This window comes from Hevea brasiliensis, chromosome 14 (assembly GCF_030052815.1).
Source record: "Hevea brasiliensis isolate MT/VB/25A 57/8 chromosome 14, ASM3005281v1, whole genome shotgun sequence".
Lineage (NCBI taxonomy): Eukaryota > Viridiplantae > Streptophyta > Magnoliopsida > Malpighiales > Euphorbiaceae > Hevea > Hevea brasiliensis.
Genome location: NC_079506.1, coordinates 13,212,358 through 13,231,292, shown reverse-complemented (window position 1 = coordinate 13,231,292; position 18,935 = coordinate 13,212,358). Strand labels below are relative to the sequence as shown.

The following is an 18,935-nucleotide window of genomic DNA, read 5'->3' as shown; positions in this document are numbered from 1 at the left end:
TTCAAAACCTTCAAATGGCTGAAGGATGTTGCAATATGTTTACACAATGGGCTGACGATTGTTTTGGTGGAAACGAGGAAATTCCTAAGCTTGTCTCCTACTTTGTGCCTCCTGCTTTGGTACAATATTGTTCAGCTCATCATTAGTCAATTAGTATTAATTTGTAGCTGAATTCCTTTAAAAAATATATTTATATTTCAGGATCGTAGCTAGCTATATATCGTAGGAAGATTAATTTATTATTTAGATTTCTAATAGTTATTACTTATTTGAGACATTTGGTTAAATTAAAGTAATTGTGTTAAGCAACATTCTTGCTTTAGTGTAGAAAAAGATTATAATCTTACTCTTAATTAAGATTAAAGAGCAATTATTTTATAATTACTTGACTTTAATTTTGAAACATTAAAGCACTATTTAAGTTTAAATATATTAATAATTGAATGCCTTTTATTTATTATTATTTTAATTTTATTTTATTTAAAATTTGATGAAATATTCACTTTTTTTTTCGCGCCTCATAATAATAAAATTTATTTTGTTATTATTATTTTTATTATTCGATGAAATAATAAAATTTATTTTATTATTATTATTTTTAATCTCAAACACACATCTGTACACTTTTTTTTTTTTTTTTGCCAAAACACACGTCTGTACTTTGCTCCGTATGCTTAGGCTCCAAAACTTTCTAGCGCCTTACTGCCTTGAGCTTCAGTGGTCCCATTGTTTTTTTTATGTTTGCATAGTTGATTTTCTGGGTTGGTGTTATTAGTGTATTTAAAATATATATATATATATATATAATTATTAAAATCCTATTTAAATTTTTATGTCATTAATAAAGTTTACTTTTCTTTATTAGTTATATCATATCATTTGAATAGTTGAATTGCATTTGGAGGTCTGTAATTATTTTTTTAATAAAAATATTATATTAATATAATTAAAAAAATAATTTAAAAAAATATTTTATTATTTTAATATTATTATGATTAAAATTTATTAAATTTAATTTTAAATTATTTTTAAAAAAATATATTTAAAAAAAATAAATTTCTCAACAATAATTTTAACAGTAGTATCAAATGCACCATCAACCTCTTTCCTTCTTTTTTTGTTCTAAAGAAGATCTTTCTCTGTTTTAGATCTGATTGATGGCCATATGCCAACAATGTTCTAAAAAAAGATTTAAATCACATATGTTTAATTTCATTTTGTCATCTTTTACGGCTCATCATATAAAATATAAAATGTATAACCAAATTTTATATATAAAATAAATATTTATCAAGATCAAATTAATAAAATAATAATAATTCTATAAATATTTAAAATTTAACATTTATTTATTTAAAATATAATTTATATAAAAATTTATAAATATAGGGCGTGTGAAGTAAAAATTTCATATCGCTTGAATACTTGACGCCAGCTTGGCTTATATACTAACTGAGCACTTCTAACTATAGATTACTACGTGCATATGGTGTACATGCACTATTTCTCACAATCTCATGAAACTCACACTTCACATTATAAGGAGGGCTCACTTTTCTGTAAGAGAGAGAACACTATTTTTATGTGTACTATGAATACTTTATAATCTTCCTAGATAATAAGTACTTAATATATAAAACTTGAATTTATGAATATTTTTTTATAAACACAAATCTAAACTCGATTCATCATAAACCTAAGATACATATATGTGAAATTTATGTATTTAATAGATGAATCCTATCATATATCTTATATTTTGAGTTTATGTTAAATTTGATATAGGTAAGAAAAATCCTCGCCAACATGCTATTATCCATTATAAAAAATTTATTTTTACAGATAAATGGTAATACCCAAATAAGCCTATAAAGTGATCATAATCAATTACTTTATAAATACAAAAATTTTGTTTCAATAAATATAATTTTGGGAGATCATTGAAGAAGAATTATTGCTGAAATCATATTAAACTTTATTGTGTTATGTTAAACTTTATATTCTTTTTTTAGGTTTATTAATTGAGCGTTAAACGTATAAAGTGAGGTCTTCCTCAATTTATTGACTAATCCATAAGATGCAATACACATTCATCCTTATATCAGACTTGCTTGGATTAAATCCTATACTTTTATTTTCGCACAAACCAAGCAAGGAAGATAAACATAAATAATAGAGTTGAGGTGGGAGAAATTTTTTCACAATAAAATTTACAGATTCTCCACTAAAAATAATTGTTGGTAAAACTAGGTTCTAAATAATAATTATAATTGGCATATGATAGAGAAATTTAATTTTAAAATTATATAAATTAAAGAATTAAATTTTATGAATGTTTTAATTTATTTTTTAAAAATAAATTATTGAAAAATAGAAATAATAAATTTTAAAGGTGAAATAATAATTTACTTATTAAATAAATTAAATATTTATAAAATCCTGCGGGCACCAAAAATATGATGGATCGGTACTTCGATTGGCAAACCAATGAGATCCATATGAATTTGAACTCATGTCTCTTATATGCTCTAATGACATTTTATTGGGATGAATATTAGCAACTAATCATGGAAGGTGATTGCAATCTTCTTTTATTGTTAAAGCTCTGGTCATAATTTTTAGTTGAATTAAAGTTTACGTTAAAAAAAATTATATATATTTTTTTTAAATTAACATAAGATTTTAATTAATTAAAACCTTTTCACATGAAAATTTCTTTTTATATATTATAGACTTATAGCAAGTTGCCATCAAAATTAATGGAGCTAATACTCTCACCAACTTCATAAAATTGTTTGTGAGAATTTCCCATATTTTGATATTCTTTAATTTCTAGGTTTGTTGATTTTTTTGGAATTTGGTGTTTTTCTTTTAGTTTATTGATTTTTATGTCTTTTTAATTTTGTGGGTTTGTTAGTTTTCTGAGTTTTAATACTTATGTTTTATATGATTTTGTGATTTCTTGGATTTTATTGCTTTTGATATTAATTTTGGAATAATAATAAATTATTTTAGCTTTTTAATATAATAAATCCAACATAGATATAACTATGGTGGTTAATGTTTCATCTTTATTATAATTTACAGATTGTACTAAGAAATATAAAACATATCTATTCATTGTTGGAGAGATTGAAGGTAATGAATATAACTATGCATCCTTCCAAGGCTAGATCATTGATAAGTTAAAATCCATGATATTGAATCTAAAAAAGCTGTCAAGGTTAGTTGATTTCTTGAAAAAATATACTAATTTATTTCTTTTGATAATCTTTTTTTTTTTTTAACTCAATTTCCTTATATTGTATTGTAGAGATATATTGATTGTTGTAAACTGTGGAAGCGTAGAATCACAAAAAAATAAAGAAAGAAGGCAAACATTATGCGGCTTATTCTCTTATTATGGGGCTGTATCCGTATTCACTATATTCAAATAATTCATAATTACAACATTAAAACTATACTACTCATAAATCCAAGACATTCAAAAGGAATCTCACATTCTTCTCATTCTCCTTAAAAGATAACCCAATATATTTACCATTTTAACTACTAATCGTCTTTTAAGTATATGCGTAAGAGCTCTTTCAATGAATAAGAATTCATTCTTTTCAAATTCTATGCCATTTTTTACCTTCAATCGAAATTTCTCTCATTTCATATGATTGCAATGGAAGAAAACTGAAAAATCTATTCAGAATATTCTATATTGTTAGTCCATCAATCCCAAATCTAACAATTGAATTTAGTTGTATATATATTTATTTTGGAAGATTTTTTAATATTTATATGTTTTTGCACCAATAATCTAATGGATATGATGAATGGTAATGAAGTCCATTATTAGCAAGCAATTGGATTATTTACCTGTTGATTTTTCCGAGTTTTTTTTTGTATGTTATGAATTGTTGATTTCAACGTTGGTAATATTGGTTTAAAAAAAAATAATTGAAATTATTTAAAATTTAAAAATATATTATATTATTTAAAAACAAAGAAAATGATTTATATTAATTTAACCATAGCATTCATATTCACCTAAATTTAATATCAACAATAAATATAAAATCCAATTTAAACTTTACGTCATTAATAAATTTCAGTTTTCTTTACTGATGATATATTTTCCTTTAAATTTTTTATTAATAAAATTTTTTTTAAGCAAAATATAAAATGCACTCGATGTATTAAAAAGTAATTTAATTATTAGATATTAAGAAAAACAGGTAAATTATAAATTTAGAAATGTGAAACTCGCTATAAATAAAGATATATATATATATATATATATATATATATATATATATAATATGAGTGCACTCAATAAATTTTTAAATTTTTTATTTATTTTGGATCTAATTAATGGTGATATGCCAACAATATTTAAAAATAATTTTAAATTAAGATTTTAATTAAAAAATACTAATTTATGGCATGTTCAAGTTAACATACCTAATTTCATTGAAAGCAAAACAGATCAACGACAATCATCATGCCACCAGTAGTGTTAGGCAACTTCTGACTTAAGAGAAGTTTTTTTTTTTTTTTTTTTTAAGGTTACTTTCTTTTATTAATATCAAGACCTAAGTTGGGAGGTTACTTTCTTTCTATTAATTTTGGCCTAATTTTGATTTATTCATTCTAATTTTTTAAGAAATAATAACTTGTGAAATTGGAATTTTCAGGTTTGTGGGTTTGTGCACTCAAGTCAAAATTAATGATATAAAATTTTATTAAATACTAAGCTTATAAATTATGGTTTTATTTGCAATATCCAAAAACTTCCACTAATAAAGATGCAATATTAACTTTCAATGGTATTACCCATGGTTTTGAAATTTGAACCGATTTGACCAGTCGAACAATGAAAATCATAAATCAATTTACTAAATAATTCGGTTTACTCTCAAAATCCATATATTACCAAAACTGAAAAAATTCGGTGAATTGGTTGGGTATGCTACTGTCAAGAGCAGAAAAGCTAAAAGAAAATAGAATAGGAGAAAAGACTTGTCTGCACATCTTATTAATTTAATAAATGGCCTTTATATAGGCTGATATGTAACAAACAATAGCATGAAAGAAGGAACTACATAACAGATTCCTATGGAGTAGATAAATACTAACAGAACAACTCAATATCCTGAGAACTAGGACAAAAGAAAACAAACCACTAATTTTATTCAATAATCCCTCCCTTAAACTGATGTCTCACATGCAACATTCAGTTTAAGCATACCTGTAAGCATCATCCCTTAAATTTAAAACATCAAAACTACAAATACCAAGCAACTTTCTAAACTTTTGGAATGCTGGAAATTTAAGGGATTTGGTTAGAATATCAGAAATCTGATCCTCACTTCTGCAGTAAATTAAATCAATGACTCCATCTTTAGTGAGGTCCCTCAAGAAATGATATTTTACATCTATATGCTTGCTTCAACCATGTAGAACAGGGTTTTGGGAGAGTTTTATTGATGAACTGTTGTCACAATAAATTGCAGTAGGTCCTTCTTTCCTAAAATGCAGCTCATTAAGAATTTTCTGCAACCATATAGCTTGAAAAGCACAAGCTGTTGCTGCAACAAATTCAGCTTCAGTTGTTGATAGAGTAACAATTGGTTGCTTCTTTGATGACCATGAAACAGCCCCTGAACTTAGCATGAAAACATATCCTGAAATACTCTTTCGATCATCCACATCTCCAGCATAATCACTATTAGAGAACCCAATTAAATCTGATTGTTCTCCCTTCTTGCACAACAACCCAAAATCAACACCCTTTAAGTATCGAAAGATCCTTTTGGCAGCTAGAAGATGCAATTCTTCTGGATTTTCCATATATCTGCTAATAAGACTCATAGCATGCATGATATCTGGCCTTGTAGCAGTCAAATACATCAAACTTCCTACAATTTGTTTGTAGAGAGTGCCATTACTCTTCTTGCCTTCAGGATTCTTATTAAGCTTCAACCCAACTTCTGATGGTATGGTAATAGGATTGCAATTGCTCATTTGAAATCAGTCTAAAATTTCTTTTACATATCTCATTTGAAAATGCCCCTTACCCGTCTACTGTATAGCCGAGCAAGAAGTGCCACATTCGGTGCCGGAGCACCCTATCTTGTTTTATCATATCTATTGTAAACTTTTGATGTCATTTAAAACATGTATTCTACGTATGAAAAAATTTTTTTTTATATCTTATTTCTATGGAGACCCGGACAGAGCATTCCCTATTTTATTAGCATCTGGCGGGTTTCACTAATCACCTGTTAACATGTCCATATTCATTTTATACATTTCCATATCATATTCTCGTGTATCATATCATTTACAATTATTTATAAGATCTAAAAATGAAGTATTATCTATTGCATTCAAATAGAAATTCATAGATAATAAATTACAAGTTTTCATTTTAATCTCAAAGTTTAATTACAAGTCCAAAATGAAATATATCATGACTAGACATAATGAACCAAAATACTAGTCTATACATGGGCCCTACCAAAATACAAAAGACCGGTGATGTGACTCTGGACAGTGGTAGATCTGGTCAGAGCTTTGTCAGTGCACTACTGGTGCTGCTGTTGCGGCTGATGGGACTGATCTCCAATACTTACACGATGGAAAACTAAAACGCTAAGCATAATGCTTAGTGGTGCATAATTTATAATAACAATAATTTAACAATTGAAATAATATCTGCAAATCATAATTTCTGGGTCTTTTATATTTTTTATTGCTCTTTGGAAGCAATTAACATTATCGGGATCTTTTATGATTGCTTATTGTATTTTAAGTCTTAATTAATTTTTATCAGTGCCCAAGAAACCTATAACAAATTATAAAAGCTGGATGCACAGGTGTATACTGGTTAGACAGCCATATGTCTATCCAGTATACGTCTGTCAGGCACGAGGCCAGCTGTCGGGCACGAGACCTGCTGTCAGGCTTGTAAAGCCAGAAATAAAGTAGGCACAATGGCCAGTAAGTAGGCATATAGCCTGTAGAACAATCATACAAGACATATTTTGTCAGTTCATGATTTTCTTGGTAGGCAGTACTGCTATCTGTAGTCCCTAATTGGTATACCAATTTATCCAAACTAAATAAATAAGTCTAGGTATACTATGGGCAATTAAATATTTTTAATTATTTTAGCACTATTCACTGTTACTATTTTCTGGTACTGTTTATTGGTACCATTAATTTCATATTAATAAGACATTAGTCCCAATTTACATATTCATATCATTTTTAATATTTAATTATCCTTATGAGTATTTTAATTATCATATATAGCATTTTTTCCATGAATCTTTCTTTAGGTTCATGTTGATGTGTTATATTTATCTAGGAATTTGACTAGGTTAGGATGTCTATTTAGTCACACTTTCTCCATAACAATTGCTCCTCTAGGTTTAGACTTGAATTTTAGCTTTTTAATCACTGAATTTGGGGTTATAGAACTCAAGTTATGGTCAAAATACCATAACCGGTCCCTTTGCCTCAAAACTGTCCAGAATTTACAATTCCTGGTCAATAACTTTGACCAGTCATTTGATCATTTTATGGTTATTTTTAGACTTAGGTTCCTTCACAAGATATGTTCCTCTATGTCTTAGGGACTCCCAGGTACAATTTCATAATTTTTCAAGCTTGGTATAGTAAGTTATAGTCAATGTATTAACCTGGACTCTTAATCCTATAAAGGCAATAACCAAACTTCAGGGCAGTATGTTTGATCCTCTTTTTAGGGTCTTTACCCTTAGTATTTGGCAAAAGTGTCTAAATCAATGTTGTAGCCCTAAGTATCATGTTTCCATATCATATTGGCACATCTCAAATGGAATTTCCTAGTGCGAGTTATGGCCAAATGAACACACGGGTATCAAATGGCATTCTGGGTTCCACTTAACATTTTCCATATTTCAATTCCTAATTTTGGCTAATATTTTTCCTAGGATGCAATGGTTTCTAGAGCTTGGTCAAAACATAAAAATTATTGTGCTATGTCTTATAAAACTTTTGGCACTAGTTTCACTCAATTTACAACTTTGGAGATCAAGTTATGGAATTTTTGCCAAAACTGGTCAAGCATACTAAAGGAACAGTATTTTGGACAATTTCTGGATTGGCAGTTTTAGTGACTCAACTTGTGCTAACAATTTGATTTGGTTAAAAGCAAACTTGGGTCAAGTGGTCTTCATGAAAAGTGTAGCCCTATGTCTAAGCTTTCTATTGATGTAAATTTTAAGTCATTTGGACCAGTATAGAGAGAGTTATGACCAAATGAGTATTGTTCATTTGGTCATTTTCTGGGTTGGCAGTTTTAGTGACTCAAATTGTGCTAACAATTTGATTTGGTTAAAAACAAAACTGGGTCAAGTAGTCTTCATGAAAAGTGTAGCCCTATGTCTAAGCTTTCCATTGATGTAAATTTTAGGTCATTTGGACCAGTATAGAGAGAGTTATGACCAAATGAACAAGTACTGTTTATTTGGTCATTTTCTAGGTTTCAATGTTTGGTCATCCAGGTTTGGGCAAAGAATTGGTCATGATTTTGGCAAAATTTGAGCATGGTTTCTACATGAAAAATGGGTTATTTTGAGTCTATTTTCATCTCCAATTGGCCTCATACCAATTGGAGTCACACATTTTCAGTTATGGGTCAATAAACTCACTGGACTCATTGAGTCCAAACCTGCAGAAAATTGAACACTCTCAATATCTCAATTCCTTCAACTTCCTTACTTCAATTTGCATGCAATACACTTCTATAAGCAACAATTTCAACTCAATAGGTCAATTTCAACATTTATACTAAGTTCTCAAGCATTTACACAAGCCCTAGTTTTCAAATTTTTAAATTTTCACAAACACTACATAATCAAACACCCAAACATTTCAACTCATCACACATTCTCATGGAACCATTTTTTATCACTTAAAAGCAATAAACTTCAAGTTCCATGGCTGCCAAAAATTCAAGGGTTCTTTCCTTAAGATTTTCTTTTTATTTTAATGATATTTATGCTTGGCTAAACATGCTTTTCATGTTTAATAAAGAGAAGAAGAGGCATTAGTGCACTTACCGTACTTGAGCTTCCCTAACTTCAAATTTCTTACTTCTAATGGGTGTCTATAGCTTCTTTAGGGTGTGGGGAGTATTTTTTGTGAAGTGGGCTATGGGTTTTGATGTGTAGAAGCTTGGGAAATCAAGCTTGGAAGCTTGACAACAATGGAGGAAATGAGGGAAAGAGAGAGAGAAGAAATGGAGGAAGAAGATGGAAGTGGATGGGAGTTTGTTCTCTAATGCCTATTTATAATTTTTTTTTTAATTTTCCTAAGCTTTTTCTTTTCTTTTCTTTTCTTTTCTCTTCTCATTTTCCTAATCTATTTCATAAATTTTAATTAATGTTAATTATTTTATTCTCTAATTTTTTTTATTTTGACATTTAGGTCAAAATTCACCTTTGGAGGTGAAATGACCAAAATGCCCTTAGTAGTGCATATTAGGTTATTTTTATTATTTTTATACCAATTTATAAATTCTCTAAACTTTAATTTTTTTTTCTCTACATTTTTTCTATATTTTCTTAACATTAATTTCATTAATTTATGCCTCCTCACTATAGTTTAAGTGTAGTTCCAGACATCTTGACTGTCCGAACAGACATTAGTCTTCGGAACAGTAAAATGTACAGACTACCTACGGTGAGGCCGTTACAAATATACTAGTTTATTTCTTTCGATAATCTAATTTTTTTTAACTTAATTTTCTTATGTTGTATTGGAGGAATATAATAATGTGTTCTGTGGAAGCGCAGAATCACAAAGAAATAAAGAAAGAAGGTAAATATTATGCGGCTTATTCTTTTAACATAAAGCTATATCTACATTCACTGTCTTCAAATAATTTATAATTACAACATTAAAACTATATTATTCATAAACCCAAGACATTCAAAAGGAATCTCACATTCTTCTCATTCTCCTCCAAAAATAACTCAAAATATTTACAATTTTAACTACCAGTCGTCTTCAAACATATGTGCAAAAGCTATAAATAAGAATTCCTTCATTTTGAATTCTATGCCATTTTTCTACCTTAAAACAAAATTTCTCTTGTTTCATAGAATTGCAATGGGTGAAAGTTGAAAACCTTTTCACAGTATTCCTATAGTGTTAGTCTATTAATCCCAAATCTAACAATTGAATTTAGTGCTGCTAAATTGTTGTCTCCGGAAAATTTTCTAACGATTGTATATCTATATATTTTGGAGGATTTTTGTACATCTATATGTTTTTGCACCAATAATCTAATGGATATGATGAATTTCATTGCCAATGAAGTCAATTATTAGAAAGCAATTGGAGTATTTACCTATTGATTTTTCTGAGTTATATATATATATATATATTATGAGTTGTTTATTTTCAACGTTGATAATAATTGGTGTATTTAAAAAAAATTAAAATTATTTAAAATTTAAAAATGTATTATATTATTTAAAAATTAAGAAAATTATTTATATTAATTTAACCATAGCATTCATATTCACCTAAATTGAATATAAGAATAAATATAAAATTCAATTTAAACTTTGATAATGTTTGGCATAAATGAATCTTATAAAATTTTGTGGAATTTATTTGTAAATCTAAAATCTTAGTATTTAGTTTAGATAAAAATTCATTTAGTATTATTAATAATTAATTTCATGTAATTTATTAAAAATAAACCAAATACTATCAAAATTAATAGAATTTACAAATAAATTTTTAACTTAAAATCATATATATTTTAAGTAACAAAATTATTCTCCTATTACATATCATTTTATTTATTTTATTTATTCCAAATACAAAATTCATTTCATTTGAAATGAATTCCATATTTAATATAAAATATATCAAATAAAGAAATTCATCTGTAAATGAATTTTATCATGGAATTCATTTGCAAATGAAATAAATTCTATCATAGAGTTCAACCAAACATGTTCTTTATATCATTCATAAATTTTACTTTTGTTTACCGATGATACCACACTATTTAGTTTTTTTTTTAATTTTTTATTAATAAATAAAATTTTTAAGTAAAATATAGAGTACACTCAATATATTAAAAAGTAATTTACTGAATATTAAAAAGAACAAGTAAACTAGAAATTTAGAAATGTAAAACCCACGGTAAATGATTCTTACTATCATTCAAAAATGATAACTTTTTATCATCTAACTTAAATAAGAAGAAACCAATTAAAGAAATCCATGTAAATAATAAAAAATCTTTTGTGTCTAGATTTTATAAAATCCATTTATATTAGCAATGTATGTACTTACATAAATATTTTTGTACAAATTATAAAAAAAATTTTAAAATTTAACAAAACTCCCAAATTAATCTTTAATATAAATTTGATAACGACTTGATCCTCAAATTTTATTTCTATTAGCAAATTAATCCTTACATTTTACTGCTATTAATAGATTAGTCCTCAAAATTCGCTTATCATGAAAATTAATATGTTAATAAAAGTAAAATGTGAAGACCAATTTGTTAATGAAAATAAAATTTGAAGGTTTAAATTATTACAAAATTTACATTAGAGATTAATCAATGAATTTTATTAAATCTCAAGGACTTGATTATAATTTATTCATATTATTTTCAGCAAAAAAATTTACTGAATCCCTTTTTCCGGAAATGCATTTATCCATTGCAAGAAATTTATTTTTATAGATAAATATTAATACCCATGGAAGTCAAAAAATGTAATGATAATCAAGTAATTTATTTTAAAATAAACAATTGAAAAAAAAATAAAATTTAAAGATGATTTTTTTTTTCAAGAAAGATGTAATAATAATTTATTTATTAAATAAATTAAATATCTAGAAAATCTTGCAGGCACCAAAAATATGATGGATTGGTCTTATAAATGATTGACAAACCAATAAGGTCTTCGTGAATTTGAACTCATCTCTCTTATATGCTCTATCCATATTTCGTTGGGATGAACATTGGCAACAAATCATGGAGGTGATTGCAAATCTCTCATTACTATCTAACTTTTTTTATAATTTATAATTTAATTTTTATTAAATTTATGAAATATAGGAGGAAATTAAATATAATATTTTATATTATTTTCAAAAGATGTGCAATATAAGACAGGTGATGCAATTGACTCCTTTAGAGATAAGTGATGAGTTTTTTTTTTAATTAAGTTAATGATGGCTCAAAAAACAACGATGGACATTAGTTGATGATGGAGCTTTTACTCTGATATGTGATGAATTTATAATTTATAATGTAATATATTTTAAAAATTTATTAATACACAAAAGTTTACAAGTCGAAGTTAAGAAATAGAACAAGGAAATAAAATTTGAAGGTTGTGTGAAAAATGCAATTAGCTCAAAAATAGAAACTTAACTAAAGATTGGCGGTACCATCCAAACTCAACTCAATGTGGAATGCTGCATCAAGATTAATGGTTAGTAACAACTCCCTCATATTTTTGTTAATTTTTATGTCTTATTAATTTTGTGAGTTTGTTGATCTTCTGAGTTTTGATACTTTTGTTTTATATGAGTTTGTGATTTCGATATTTTTGAATTTTTTTTATTTTTATTTTTATGTTGTAGGTTGTTGATTATATGGGTTAATATTCTTCAAAGTTTATGGGATAAATTATAAAAAAATAAATTAATAAATACATTACTTAAAAATAAGAAAACAATGATTTATTCTAATTTAATTATTAAATTCAGATTGGGCCAAATTGAATATCATGAATAAATATAAAGCTTAATTTCAAAATTTATGACATTAATAAAATTTTCTTTGCTGGGCTTAACACACCGTTTATTTTTTATTTTTTTTTTACAGGAATGCAATGTATAAATGCTTTAATGGCTGGCTAATGATTGACTTAATTGACAAGAAATAAATATTACTTCACGTTTAATGCTCTTTTTGTGTGTGTTTATTTTAAGCTAATTAAATTATACTTGTATTTTCATATCAAAATCGGCTACTATTTCCTTTTTCGTGCATATTTGAGTGTAAGTTTCAGCAAAATACTGTTAGGAGTTCTTGGTCCAGTCAATTTCTGTTAAAATAAAGTCCTATTCTTCAGGAAGTCCTATTCTTTTGGGACTGTTAGGATTTATCTGCTGTTATTTGTGTTTATCTATCTTTTGTAAAGCTATATATTGCCATGTCTAATTTCAATAAGATTATCACTTTGAAATCCAATTGTTTATATTTCTGGTTTAGTTATTTTACTGTAAGACTCTACAATTGGTATCAGAGCCCCCACTGGGTTTTGAAAAAAAGGGAAGTAGCAATCTTCGAGTGATCAAACACAGAGAGTATGAGTGAAGATAAAACTCTAACAAAAATTCCTCACTTCGACGGTCACTATGATCATTGGAGTGAACTGATGGAAAATTTGCTTAGAGCAAAGGGTCTGTAGAGTTTAGTGGAAATTGGTTTTACAGAACCAATAGAAGGAACGATACTAACTGAGGCACAACGGGAGCAGTTCGATGATGCTAGACTCAAAGATCACCAAGTCAAGCATTACCTCTTTCAAGCGATTGATCGAACTGTCTTTGAGCAAATCTTGGACCGTCGCACAGCCAAGAGTGTTTGGGACTCACTGAAACGGAAGTTTGGTGGGAATCTAAAGGTGAAGAAATCTCTTCTTAATGCACTAAGGAGAGAGTTTGAGGTTCTAGAGATGAAGAAGGATGAAACCATCACTGATTACTTTGCAAGACTAATGATGGTCTCCAATAAGATGAGGAGCAATGGAGAAGAAATGCCAGACAAGAAAATTATAGAGAAAATCCTACGCACTCTAACTGACAAATTTACATATGTTGTAGTGTCCATCGAAGAATCAAAGGATACTGATACTATGTCCATTGATGAGTTACAGAGTTCGTTAGTGGTGCATGAACAGAAATTTCGACGTCCTAGCAACAATGATGAGGATCAAGTGCTGAATGTTGTAGGTCGATCAAGTACAAATAATAGAGGAAGAGGAACTTACAGAGGAAGAGGGCGTGGAAGAGGGAGAACAAATTTCAACAAAGTAACTGTTGAATGTTATAAGTGTCACGACTTAGGACATTTTCAGTATGAATGTCCAAAGTGGAAAAATGAAGCAAATTATGCCGAGCTCGACGAAGAAGATGAGTTGCTGCTAATGGCCTATGTAGAACTCCATGAAGCAAAAAGAAGTGACGCATGGTTCTTAGACTCGGGTTGCTCAAATCACATGTGTGGTAATAAAAGTATGTTTTCAAGCTTAGACACAACTTTCACTCATAGTGTCAAGCTTGGAAATAATACAAGAATGAAAGTGTCTGGAAAAGGTACTGTGAAATTGATTTTACAGGGAAATTGTTACACCATTGGAGAAGTATATTGGGCACCTGAACTCAAAAATAATCTTTTGAGTGTTGGACAACTTCAAGAAAAGGGAGTAGCAGTGCTGTTCAAAAATGGAGTATGCAGTATTTATCATCCACAAAAAGGGAAAATGGCAGAATCAATTATGAGTGCAAACCGGATGTTCATTTTGCTTGCAGAGTCATCAATCACAACACATGAAGGGAGATGCCTCCAAGTTTCAAATTCGGATCAGTCAATACTCTGGCACTATCGTTATGGCCATCTCAGCTACAAAGGCCTTCGTATCTTGCAACATAAAAACATGGTGGAAGGTTTGCCGCAAATTGTTGATCCAAGCATCACTTGCGAAGCATGTATGAAGGGCAAACAACATCGGACTCCCATTCCAAAAAGAAGTCAGTGGAGAGCAACTGAAAAATTGGGTCTTGTTCATGCGGATCTATGTGGTCCTATTACACCGCCTTCAAGCAGCGGAAAAAGGTACTTGCTATGTTTTATAGATGATTTTTCTAGAAAGGCATGGATGTACTTTCTCCCAGAAAAATCAGAAACATTTTACCATTTTAAATGTTTCAAAATTTTGGTGGAAAAAGAAATTGGAATGCCCATAAAATGCCTAAGAACAGATAGAGGAGGAGAATTCAATTCTGCAGAATTTAATGACTTTTGCAAGCAACATGGAGTGAAGAGACAACTGACCACAGCTTATACTCCACAACAAAACGGAGTAGCTGAACGCAAAAATCGTACAGTGATGAACTTGGTAAGAGCTATGTTGACAGAAAAGAAAGTACCTAAGAAATTCTGGCCTGAAGCTGTCATGTGGGCGAATCATGTCTTGAATCGATCACCGACACTTGCAGTAAAGGATATGACACCAGAAGAGGCTTGGAGTGGAGAAAAACCATCAGTTGACTATTTTCGAGTTTTCGGATGTGTGGGATATGTTCATATTCTAGATGCTAAGAGAAAAAAAAAAAAAAAAAAAAAAAAAGGAATAAGTTTAAGGGAGGGAATGTTAGGAGTTCTTGGTCCAGTCAATTTCTGTTAAAATAAAGTCCTATTCTTCAGGAAGTCCTATTCTTTTGAGACTGTTAGGATTTATCTGCTGTTATTTGTGTTTATCTATCTTTTGTAAGGCTATATATTGAAATTAGACATGGCAATATATAGCCTTACAAAAGATAGATAAACACAAATAACAGCAGATAAATCCTAACAGTCCCAAAAGAATAGGACTTCCTGAAGAATAGGACTTTATTTTAACAGAAATTGACTGGACCAAGAACTCCTAACATTCCCTCCCTTAAACTTATTCCCTTTTTTTTTTTTTTTGGATTTTATAACAATAATTAGTTTATGTCTGAAACATCACATACACCAAGCTCTTTACGCAGTTTTTGAAATGCCTCCAACTTGAGAGGCTTTGTCAACAAATCAACAAGTTGATCTCGAGTACCACAAAACAATAAGTTGACAGTTCCTTCCTTAGTAAGATCTCTAAGAAAATGAAATCTTACCCTTATGTGCTTGGAACGACCATGCAGAACTGGGTTTTTTGACAACTTAATAGTTGAAGCATTATCACACATAAGCTTGGTTCCTTCTACCTGTAAATGACCGATCTCTTTGAGTATTCTTCTCATCCAAACAGCTTGACATGCACATGCAGCAGCGGCAACAAACTCCGCTTCTGTAGTTGATAAGGTGACTATAGGTTGCTTTCTAGTTGACCATGCCACTGCTCCTTCACTCATCATAAACACATAGCCTGAAGTACTTTTGCTGTCTTCCATATCTCCGGCATAGTCACTATCAGTAAAACCAATCAACTCACTAATTCCTCCCCTTTTGTAGAATACACCATAGTTAACAGTACCTTTCAAGTACCTCAAGACCCTTTTTGCTGCTGCAAAATGTTGTTGTGTCGGACAAGCCATAAAATGACTTATTAGACTTACAATAAACATAAGATCAGGACGAGTGGCAGTGAGATACATCAAGCTTCCCACTATCTATTTGAAAAAAGTTGCATCCACTTTAATGCCATTTTCGTCTTTGCCAATTTTTTGTCCTGGAACAATGGGATTACAAACAGAGTTGTAATTTTCTATCTCAAATCGCTTCAAAACCTCAGCTGCATACTTTCTTTGACATATAAAAATGCCATCTGATCGCTGTATTACTTCAATTCCGAGAAAGAACCTCATCTGACCCAGATCAGTCATATCAAACTCCTTTTTCATAGAACATTTAAATTCTCCCAACAATATTTCATCATTGCTAGTAAACAAAAGATCATCAACATAAATGCTTACAATAAGAATGTTACCTTTCTTCCTTTTAACAAAGAGCGTATGCTCACTAGAACTGTTTTCAAATCCTTCTTTGATGAAGTAGGATTCAATTCGGCTAAACCAGGCTCTAGGTGCCTGTTTTAACCCATAGAGTGCTTTGTTGAGCTTGTACACCATTTGTTCACTCCCCTTTTTTTCATAGCCTTTCGGTTGTTCTACAAAGACATCTTCTTTCAATTCTCCATGTAGAAAAGCTGATTTTACATCTAACTGATAAAGTTTCCAGCCTTTCTGAGCCGCAAAAGCTATGATCATCCTTACAGTATCCATTCTGGCCACAGGCGCGAAAACTTCAGTGTAATCAATTCCATGCTCTTGTGTGTAGCCTTTCACCACCAACCTCGCCTTGTATTTATCAACCTCTCCAAGCTCATTTAGCTTAGTTTTATAAATCCATTTTACTCCTATTTTCTTTGCACCAGCGGGTAGAACTACTAAGTGCCAAGTCTGGTTTTTTTCAATGGATTTAATCTCCTCATCCATAGCCAATCTCCACTTTGAGCTTTTGACTGCTTCCTCAAAGTTTACAGGATCTGAAATCGTCAAATACGCCATGTTAATATCATCTTCTTCAAACAAACCTTCACCGGAAACATAATCAGTTGACCATATAGGTGGACGTCGACTTCTGCCCTCTCTTATAGCCAAATTTGGTTCGATTATCACTTTGAAATCCAATTGTTTATGTTTCTGGTTTAGTTATTTTACTGTAAGACTCTACAAATACATGGGTGAATTTTGTAATTAGTGACTCTACTACTTTATTTTTGTGCATAATTATTAAAGGCACACCTCAAGCACAGGGTTCAGGTTAACCAAGCTCCAATTTTTATTTTTTTTAAATGAACTGAACATCCTCGTATACATATTTAAAAAATGCTTAAAATTTATTGAATTATCGCCGTTTGTACTTTTTTATACACCTAATCAAATCCTTACCAAATTAGTGTGAAATGAAATTATTTATTAAATTTGTTTATTCAAAAAATCGTCATTTGCAGAAGCACTTTTCAGTAAAATTTATTAAACAAGAAAACATCAATAAAGAGAGCAGTTTCCGTGGCATTATATGGAACAGAGTAGGTTTTGTTATGAAATTTAAAGCTATCACATCATTAGAAAAATTGAACTAAAACCATCATTGAAATCCATAAATAAGAAAAGAGAGATTGAATCACTGGCCAATTTTTTATTTTTTTGAATTAAACGTATGGATGCATAAATATTAGAATTGATCCTCTGCGAGATAGAAAAGGAATGGAATCAAGTGGAAGTAGAAATCTTAATTACCTCCTTGAGACAAAAGGAACCACCCCAAATGTTAGCCCACATGCTCCTTGGCAGGAAAAAAAAGAGACAGCAATCATCACTACAATGGATGCACTTAAGGATCCCACTTGCCCAAGAATGATACACAGTACACCTCCTAATGTCTGCACTATCCACAAAGCCCATAGCCTACCTCTCATTCCAAACCTCTTTGCTACGACATCAGAAATCAATCCTCCAGCTGGTCTAGAAACACTATTTGCTAGTCCAAAAGTTGCTGCAGTAATTCCTGCTGTGTGGATTTCCAGATCAAATCTGTCATAACAATATTCAGCTATTATATTGTCAATTGTCTGCTCCGCCCCAAAACAGTATCCTCAAGTTAATGCCAGGATCCACCCTCTGTAATTTGTAACCCCATGATAGAAGACGCTTGAGAATTTATCTTTGGGTTTATCCCCTGACTTTCGTAGCCTACCGAAGTTCCCGTCTGGCAAGTCCTGGCCGAAGATCAATGCTGCAAATGCTGATAACATTTGAAACAGGGCAGGAATGAAAAATGCAATTCTCCAAGCTGTAAATTTCACTGCTCCAATGTCACGGATTAGGCCAAAAACAAGGGCATGATCAGCTGCGTCGCCCCACCACCAAGATTGCCCCACCCGCCTGCAACACCATTAGCGGTGCCAACGACTGGGGCTGAAAACATGGAGCTCATCCAGAATTAAGTGGAGACAAAAGTGGCCTGTGAGTACTAGAAAAAATGATACAGGTGATGAGGCGTTGGACATGAAGCAAACTTTTAAAGTTATTTAATTATTTTTAAAGAATTTAATTATTTTCTTATTTCAGTTATAAAATTAGTG

General features: G+C 29.9%; 1 protein-coding gene and 1 pseudogene across 1 annotated transcript; both read right to left on the bottom strand.

The window, feature by feature from the left end:
- Positions 1-5,439: 5,439 nt before the first annotated feature.
- Positions 5,440-6,015, bottom strand: LOC131172782 (secreted RxLR effector protein 161-like). The gene has a single exon (XM_058134307.1). It carries the CDS (start codon positions 6,013-6,015, stop codon positions 5,440-5,442), a length of 576 nt encoding a protein of 191 aa, XP_057990290.1.
- Positions 6,016-18,086: 12,071 nt separating this feature from the next.
- On the bottom strand, positions 18,087-18,860 carry LOC131172781 (high affinity nitrate transporter 2.5-like; annotated as a pseudogene).
- Positions 18,861-18,935: the final 75 nt, after the last annotated feature.

Coding starts and splice junctions, on each gene's coding strand:
- LOC131172782 (XM_058134307.1), bottom strand. CDS start 6,015: ATGAGCAATTGCAATCCTATTACCATACCATCAGAAGTTGGGTTGAAG.